The sequence below is a fragment of the Passer montanus genome, unplaced genomic scaffold (assembly GCF_014805655.1).
Source record: "Passer montanus isolate IOZ18808 unplaced genomic scaffold, ASM1480565v1 scaffold827, whole genome shotgun sequence".
Lineage (NCBI taxonomy): Eukaryota > Metazoa > Chordata > Aves > Passeriformes > Passeridae > Passer > Passer montanus.
In genome coordinates, this window is record NW_024373557.1 from 1 (window position 1) to 8,463 (window position 8,463).

The 8,463-nt window shown below is 55.7% G+C and overlaps 2 protein-coding genes across 2 annotated transcripts; both read right to left on the bottom strand.

The window, feature by feature from the left end:
- Positions 1-1,365: 1,365 nt before the first annotated feature.
- Positions 1,366-2,911, bottom strand: LOC120513550. Its single transcript, XM_039733090.1, has 2 exons — positions 2,869-2,911; positions 1,366-2,273 (listed from the first exon to the last, which is right to left on the bottom strand). The coding sequence occupies exons 1-2, from the start codon at positions 2,909-2,911 to the stop codon at positions 1,639-1,641; spliced, it is 678 nt and encodes a 225-aa protein (XP_039589024.1). The 3' UTR covers positions 1,366-1,638.
- Positions 2,912-4,204: 1,293 nt separating this feature from the next.
- Positions 4,205-6,613, bottom strand: LOC120513551. The gene is made up of 3 exons (XM_039733093.1): positions 6,308-6,613; positions 5,359-5,842; positions 4,205-4,634 (listed from the first exon to the last, which is right to left on the bottom strand). Exons 1-3 carry the CDS (start codon positions 6,594-6,596, stop codon positions 4,205-4,207), a joined length of 1,203 nt encoding a protein of 400 aa, XP_039589027.1. The 5' UTR covers positions 6,597-6,613.
- Between the last annotated feature and the right edge of the window lie 1,850 nt (positions 6,614-8,463).

The following is an 8,463-nucleotide window of genomic DNA, read 5'->3' on the forward strand; positions in this document are numbered from 1 at the left end:
AATCCTGATGAAGAAAGCTGCCTGCCTTGTAGCATTGTCTTGAAAGATTTTGGGCAGGAGTTCATAGCTCCTTGCTCTGCATCCTCTAAAGGAGAGCTGGGCTGCCTCCCTGCTCCTGCCTCTACTGCTTGAAGGAACAGGGAACAGCCTGTCATGGCTGAACTGTGTGTGCTGGCACCAGCAACTCTCCAGCTGCCTGAGGAGCCCAGCGTGGTGCAGGAGAAAGTCTCATCCTGCTTCCCCATCCCTGTCACCTCTGAGGGCTCCTCAATCTCTAAGCACACACAATGATGATGCTGGAAAGTGTGAGGCTGGAGGCAGAATGGCACACCCTGTTAATGTCAGTGAAGGGAGAACTTGGAGGTGCCTGGGGAGGGCTTGAGAGGAGCTGGGAATGTTGGTTGAAATGGGAATTATGTGGGACTGTAGAGACAGCTGAGATCTCCTGAGGTGACTGCAGGAGGATGAGAAGAGAGAGGCAGAGGGAGATGGACTGAAGGCAAGAGAAATATAGAAAAGGGCCTGAAGGTTTCTCTCTCTTCCTTTTCCCTTTAAAAATTAAATAGCTTCTTCAGGAAACACTTGCAAAACCAGAAACACAAGCAGATTTTTTTCTTAGTCTTCTCCCTTCATTCACTGGCATTTCCCCCATGGTGCTGATAAGGCTTTTGAGGATTTCCTGGGGAGAAGGAAGAAGATGAGGAACAGGGGTGCCTTGGAGAAGGGACCACACTTACCGAGGAGCTGGCCCAGGCAGACGGTGAGGATGAGATTTGCGAGGTGCATGGCGAGAGCGAGCTGCGTGTTTGCTGAGTGGGGCAGAGGCAGAAAGCGCGTCCCAGCCCCGAGAGAACAGAGCTGCCGGAAACGACTCTGGGCGGCAGCAAAGGAAGCAGTGGCGGGAGCAGGCAGAGCAGTGACCTGTCCCTGCAGTGCCTGCAATGCTCCGTGTGCGTTTCTGGCTTCTCCAGCAGCAGCCCCCGAGGCTCCCTCAGCCATTGGCACTGTGAGCATCCCGTGCCCCTGGGGCCTCAGTGATGGGAAGGGGCTGATCCCGCTCAGCTCGCAGTGGAGTCCTCACCATGCAAGAGTAGTTTAACAGGATTTGGTGCCAGGGTTCACTTGTTCATTTCTTGAAGAGATTACAGATGAAATTGTCAGGGAGATCCATTGAGTCCCAAGGAACTGAAGGGACTGCCTTGCACTCTGAACACCTGCCCAGTGGGAAGCTTAGGTGTGACTGCATGCAGATACAGTCTCAGACTCTGTGAGCAGTTTCTTTTGAAAGAGCATTCTAAGCATAATGGATTCGATATATGATCTAGGTGAAGTTTCAGTGCAGCATGTTATTCTGGGCTCCACATATGAGTGACCTTGAGCTGTCACTTGGCCTTTTCAAAAGGCAAAACCAGCCCAGCAGGCATGGGAAGAGAAGGACAAAGGCAAGAGGAGAAGAGGCCTGATATGGGCTGGGTGGGAATGTGTGTCCTCACTGATGCATTTCTAAGAGAACCTTTGCCCCACCTTTGCAGACAGGCTAGAGGTTGCCCCGTTCCCCAGAAGGTACAGAGCCCTGTCTGAAGGAGCAAAAGGCGGTTTGGGAAAGACCCTGCTGCCCGCCCTGCCTCACATAGACCATCACAGTGTGCACATGTAGCTGTGGCCGGGTGGGGCTGTTTGATGGCTTGAGCAGCTAAGCCGGACGCAGCCCGGGCTGAGGAGAGGGGCTGAGCACGGTCGGTGGCTGAAAGCCGGAGCTGGTGCCGGTGTGGGCGCTGTTGTCGGCGCCAGTACCGGTATCGCTACCGGTGCCTGTGTCCGTGGCGGCGCCGGTTCTGGGGCCGATGTCCATTGTCGGTGCCGGTGTCGGTCCCGGTGCCGCAGCCCGGGCCGAGCGGGAGCGGCAGCGCCCCCTGCTGGCCCCGCCCGGCCCCGCCCGCGGCGGTTCGTGCCCGGCCGCAGCCCCGGCTCCTCTGCCCGTGGCCCCAGCGCGCAGTAATACACGGCCGCGTCCCCGCGCCGGGGCCGCCCGAGCCACAGCGCGCTCCCACGCCGATCTGCCGACACCCACAGCTGTCCTGCAATGGCCGGCACCTCTTTGGTGTCTTTCACAATGACTGCGAGGAATTCAGGTCCTCTGCCAGGGAGCTGACGGTACCACTGGATCCAATCGCTGCTCTGGATTTTGGGATGTGAGCAGGTGATGTTGATGCCGATGCCCTCGGTGGTCTCCAGGAACGGCTCCTGCTGCACCTGGGCTCTGGCCATAGTCACTGCCACGGAAAAAAGAACAATCACTTTTCCGACCCAACCCTGTTAAATAAATCCCTTTCAGTCGGAGATGGGAGAGGATTAGAGAGTAGCTCAAACTGAGATGTGTTCTGATAATAAACAGTATGGAGAGATTATTTCTCTGAGAGGGTTTCGCTGGGGACAAGAATCTCTGATGGATATTTTGAAGGACAATTGTAATTTTTAAGTGGAGAAAGGAATGAGGAAAATAGATTTGCCCGGATGGATGGATGGAGAAATGGAGTAACAGAGGCAAACTCCCCGGGAAGGATTTCGCTGAGGAAAAATAAACCCTATGGCGTCGGAGGAAGGGACAGAGAGCAAACAAGCATTGAGAATGAGAAGGAGGGTAAGAGATGTGTATTAGGGCGAGCGGGGTCTCACACAGCCTCTCAGCCACCCATACTGCTGCCTTCCCCACGCACCGATGATCAGCGCGGCCAGCGCCGCGCCCCGAGCCCGCCGCAGAGAGCAAACAAGCATTGAGAATGAGAAGGAGGGTAAGAGATGTGTATTAGGGCGAGCGGGGTCTCACACAGCCTCTCAGCCACCCATACTGCTGCCTTCCCCACGCACCGATGATCAGCGCGGCCAGCGCCGCGCCCCGAGCCCGCCGCATGCCCTGGACAAATGTCCTCCAGGCTGCTTCATCATTGTTCAACTGCTCTCAGGATCCTTCTGAGTGTGGGCAAATGCTGCTCCGTGATGATCACAGCAGAGCAGTGGAGAGTGTCTCCAGGGAGATCAACACATTTAACTTGCTGAGTGACACAATAGGACACACAGACACACAGACACACACACACATACACACACACAAGGGCCCTGCATATCGGGGTGGATTCATGCAGGATTTTGTGCTCCCACATGGATTCCTGTGGGCCCTGCCTGAACACAAATGCACAAAAACCAGGAACACAGGCAAGACCATAATCAGCCATGGACGCTGCTGAGGAAACCAGGGAAACCCTGCAGCAGGGCTGGAGCCTTGTGAGGAAGAACAAGGAGTCAGGCAAGGCCATGGCATGATTTGTGTAGTGACAGGCTGAACAGAGCGATGCACAAAGGCTTTCCTGAAGGCAATCTCAACAGGACAGGGTCAGACCCAGCAGCCCAATGGTGACACACAGGGAGGCAAAACCCTGTGAGCATCAGGGTGAGCTGAGGAGGGATGAAGGGAAGGTGTCTATGTAAGTGTATGGGAACAGATCCATGTTGGGATGTGCTTTATGTATGCACACCCCTGAATGGGAATATTCACATAGATGTGCGTGCACAGACTTGGGTGCAGGAGCAGCAACAGGAGCGAGCATGAGTGTTTGCACATCACTGGGGACATGTCACAAGGAGAAGTGTCTGTGCCTGGGTCTACATTGCAAACATGTGTACACACACATCTTCATCAATGCCGAGCTATGAGTTACTGTTTGGGTGTGTACAAGCCCCAGAGTGTGTTTGTGATACCATGTGTGTGGAGAGGGAGTTCTTTAAATACTTCCCCTTCTCAGAGTGCTGCTTTATTCCCAGAAAGGTGTCAGGGAGGCTCAGGGATGTAATGGAAGTGAGGAGAAGCAAAGCAGTTACACTGAGGGCAGGCAGGCACGGAGTGTGTCGGCTTTTTCTCTGTCATTTGCCAGAAGGTCCCTTTCCTCACCGAGCAGGGAGCCAACATCTCCTGAGCCTTCCTTTGGCTGCCAATGCAATGGGATCAGAAATTCCTTTCCTGATTGCCTGGACCGCTGCTGAAATGTTCCATCCCGGCAGAAGTGGTTTGTGTGCCGTGCAGGGCAGCATCCTTGTGCCCGGAGGGGTCTCTGGCAGCAGGCCGGGCCGTGTGGCGGGCCCGTGGTTGCTCCCGGTCGGGATGCCGGGGGTTGCAGGCGCGGCTCGGTGCCGGCCCCGGCGAGCGGCGTCAAGCGGGAGCGGCAGCGCCCCCTGCTGGCCCCGCCCGGCCCCGCCCGCGGCGGTTCGTGCCCGGCCGCAGCCCCGGCTCCTCTGCCCGTGGCCCCAGCGCGCAGTAATACACGGCCGCGTCCCCGCGCCGGGGCCGCCCGAGCCACAGCGCGCTCCAACGCCCGTCCTGCGAAACCCACAGCTGTCCTGCAATGGCCGGCACTTCCTTGGATCCTCTAGCAGCGAGTGCAAGGAATTCTGGAGCTCCTCCCGGGAGCTGACGGTAGAAATGGATCCAGTCGCCGCTCAATTTTGTGGAGTGTGAGCAGGTGATGTTGATGCCGGTGCCCTCGGTGGTCTCCAGGAATGGCTCCTGTTGTACCTGGGCTCTGCTTGAAGCCACTGCCAGGGAAAGAAAATGGATAAACTTTAAATTCTGCACTGCCCCACTGCACAGATCAAATTTCGCACAAACAGTCAGGAACGTACAGAGATGGTGAGAAAACCAGTACCGAGGAGATTTCAAGCTATGTAGATATGCAAGTGTCCATTAATCGCTTGTGGAGAGATGAATGTGTGAATGACAGGAAGAACCATGCAATCTCTGGAGAACTGGAGGATGTGGGATAAAGTGGAGAAAAGAAAAGATGAGAAGTTAGAAAGTGAAAGGACTTGCTTTGCAAATAATAAAAATGAAAGGAACGGAATACTTGTGCAGGGTTGGACACAGAATAAAATCAAGAGATTTATGCAGGAGTATGGGATGGAGAAGAGGGAGGGATGAATGGGAGAACTCTCGAGAAAAGATGTGTGAAGAAGCCACGAAGGACAGCAGACTCCGGGGACCTGCGGGATCACCCCAACAACCTCACTGATGCATTTCTAAGAGAACCTTGGGCCCAGCTTTGTAGACAAGCCAGAGGATGCCCCGTTGCCCAGAATGCACAGAGCCCTTTCTGAAGGAGCGAGAGGTGGCTTGGGAAAGACCCTGCTGCCCTCCCTGCCTCACACAGACCATCTCAGTGTGCACATGTAGCTGCGGCCGGGCGGGGCAGTTTGACGGCGTAAGTAGTTCAGCTGGACTCAGCCCGGGCTGAGGAGAGGGGCTGAGCACGATCGGGGACTCCAAGTCGAAGCTGGAGCCGGTGTGGGTGTTGGTGTCAGTGTCGCTACCGGTGCCTATGTGCTGCTGTCGGTCCCGGTCCGGGTTCCACTGCCGGTGCCGGTGTCGGTCCCGGTGCCGCAACCCGGCCCGAGCGGGGCGAGGCGGCCCCGGCGGGCGGAGCGGCAGCGCCCCCTGCTGGCCCCGCCCGGCCCCGCCCGCGGCGGTTCGTGCCCGGCCGCAGCCCCGGCTCCTCTGCCCGTGGCCCCAGCGCGCAGTAATACACGGCCGCGTCCCCGCGCCGGGGCCGCCCGAGCCACAGCGCGCTCCCACGCCGATCTGCCGACACCCACACACGGCCCGCACTGTCCGGCAGCTCTTTGGAGCCCTTGTGAATGCTCACGAGGTATTCGGGTCCCCGGCCAGGCAATTGTCGGTACCAGAAGATTGTTTGGCTGCTCTGGATTTCGGGGTGTGAGCAGGTGATGTTGATGCCGGTGCCCTCGGTGGTCTCCAGGAATGGCTCCTGCTGTACCTGAGCTCTGACCACAGCCACTGCCACGGAGAAAAGAACAATCACTTTTCTAAAACAGAAAACGCCGTTCAGAGGGAGATGGTAGAGGACGACAGATCAGGGTGAAGTTGGGTATCTTTTCAGAATACAGTATAGAGTCATTATTTTTCTGAGAGTGTTTGGTAGGAGATAAGAATATTTGATGGATGTTTTGAAGGTAAATCAGAAAGAAATGTCATAAAGAGAGCGGCTGAAAATGAAGGATGGATGGACGGATGGATGGATGGATGGATGGATGGATGGATGGATGGATGGATTGATGGATGGATGAAGATAAGGAGGAAAAAAGGAAACTGCGAAGCAACGACTTCATGGAGAGGAAAAAATTATGTGGGCAGTGGAGTGAATAGAGGAGAAAAGAAATAGGAGAGCAAGAGGTCTTCAGTTGGAGTCGGTGTCAAATAGCCCTCTGACCCAGATGCCCCTCCGACGCCACCCCTTCTCACCGATGACCAGCGCGGCCAGCGCCGGCAGCGCCGCGCCCCGAGCCCGCCGCATGCCGCCGCTCCGCCGGCCGAGCCTCGCTGTGCCGCTGAGCCCCGGCTCTGCTGCGGCCGTGCCGCCTCCTCTCCGCCGCCGCCAGCTCCGCCCCGGGGCTGAGCCCTGCGCCGCTGCCGCTCGGGCTCTCGCCGAGTCCTGGCGGGGAACGGAGCGGAGGCGAGCGCGGGGGCTGCGGGGCGGCGCTCGGCTCTCTGCACGTCGGGAGCGCCGGGGCCGGCCTGGGGGGCAGGGCATCGGCCTGGCATCGTGGAGCTCACCATTGACACTGCCTGGGATTTCTTCGCTCCCATCATCTGTTCCCTCCCATCCTCCCTTTGCTGTCATGTCAGGACTCCCGAATTGTCCTTCAGGGCACTGGAAGGAAACCCACACACACGGATAGAGGAGCTGGGCATAAAGCCTCAGCCTTTCTCTGTGTCCATGAAACCAATGTGATGCAGTTCAGGGGAGAGCAGCTGTTCACTGGCCTGGAGAGACCTGTTTGTATGTCCGTGTGTCCATGTGTCTGTGTGTATGTGTGTCCCTCTGACTGTGTGTTCATGTGTCCATGTGTGTGTGTGAGCACTCTCAGCCATGGTGAGCCACTCCCAATATTTCAAACAGAATTAAGCTAAAAATCCAAACTTGGGTGAAACCATCCTTGTTGGGGCTGGCAGCTGGCAGTAGCAGAGTGTGATGTTTAGAGCAGTGGGAGAAGGGGGGCTCAGGGAGCAGGGACTGCATTTCAGCGCCTCTTCCCTGGACAAATCTCCTGCACGCTGCTGCATCATTGTTCAGCTGCTCCAAGGATCCTTCTGAGTCTGGGCAAATGGTGCTCCGTGATGATCACAGCAGAGCAGTGGAGAGGGTCTCCACTGAGATCAACACATTTCACTGGTTGAGTAACACAATAGGACACAGACACGCACGGACACATGGACACACACAGACACACACACAGGCTCCTGAACATCGGGGGAGATTCATGCAAGAATTTGTGCTCCCACATGGATTCCTTGAACACAAGCACACACTAACCAGGGGCCCAGGTAAGGACACAATCAGCCATGGACGCTGCTGAGGAAACCTGAGAAACCCTGCAGCAGGGCTGGAGCCTTGTGAGGAAGGACAAGGAGTCAGGCAAGGCCCTGGTATGGTTTGTGTAACCACAGGCTGAACAGAGGGTAAGATGTCCAGACAGTCACGGCTGCTTTCTGAAGGCAATTTTAACAGGACAGGATTGGAACCAGCAGCCCAATGGTGACACACAGGGAGACAAAACCCGGTGGCCATCCGGGTGAGCTGAGGAGGGAAGTAGGGAAGGTGTATATCTAAGTGTGTGGGAATAGATCCATGCTGGGATGTGCTTTATGTGTTCCCATCTCTGCATGGAGAATATTCACATAGATGTACATGCGCAGGCTTGGGTGCAGGAGCAGGCATAGGAGTGAGTGTGAGTGTTTGAACATCATTGCGGACATGGCAGAAGGAGAAGTGTTTGTGCCTGGGTCTCCTTTGGAAATGTGTGTGCACACACCTCTTCATCAATGCAGAGATGTGAGTTACTGTTTGGGTGTGTGCAAGCTCCAGAGTGTGTTTGTGGTACTGTGAACTCATGTATGTGAACTAGGAGTTCTTTAACTACTTCTCCTATTCACGGTGCTGCATTATTCCCAGAAACAATTCAGGGAGGCTCAGGGATGTAATGGAAGTGAGGAGAAGCAAAGCAGTTACACTGAGGGCAAGCAGGCACGGAGTGTGTTGGCTTTTTCTCTGTCATTTGCCAGCAAGCCCATTTCCCCACCGAGCAACGAGCCAACATCTCCTGAGCCTTCCTTTGGCTGCCAATGCAATGGGATCTGAAATTCCTTTCCTGATTGCCTTGACGGCTGCTGATATGTTCTGTTCCAGCAGAATTGGTTTGAGCGCCGTGCAGGGCAGCATCCTTGTGCCCGGAGGGGCAAGCACAGGGCATATTTTTCTTTACTTACTGACTGCACACTGTGGAAATGAGTCAAAATAGCGCAAAACACATTCCCAAGGAAAGTGCTCAAATGAATGTGGTCAAAACCATCCGACCATTGTACACACACAGAGATGGAATTTCTGCTGAGCATCATGG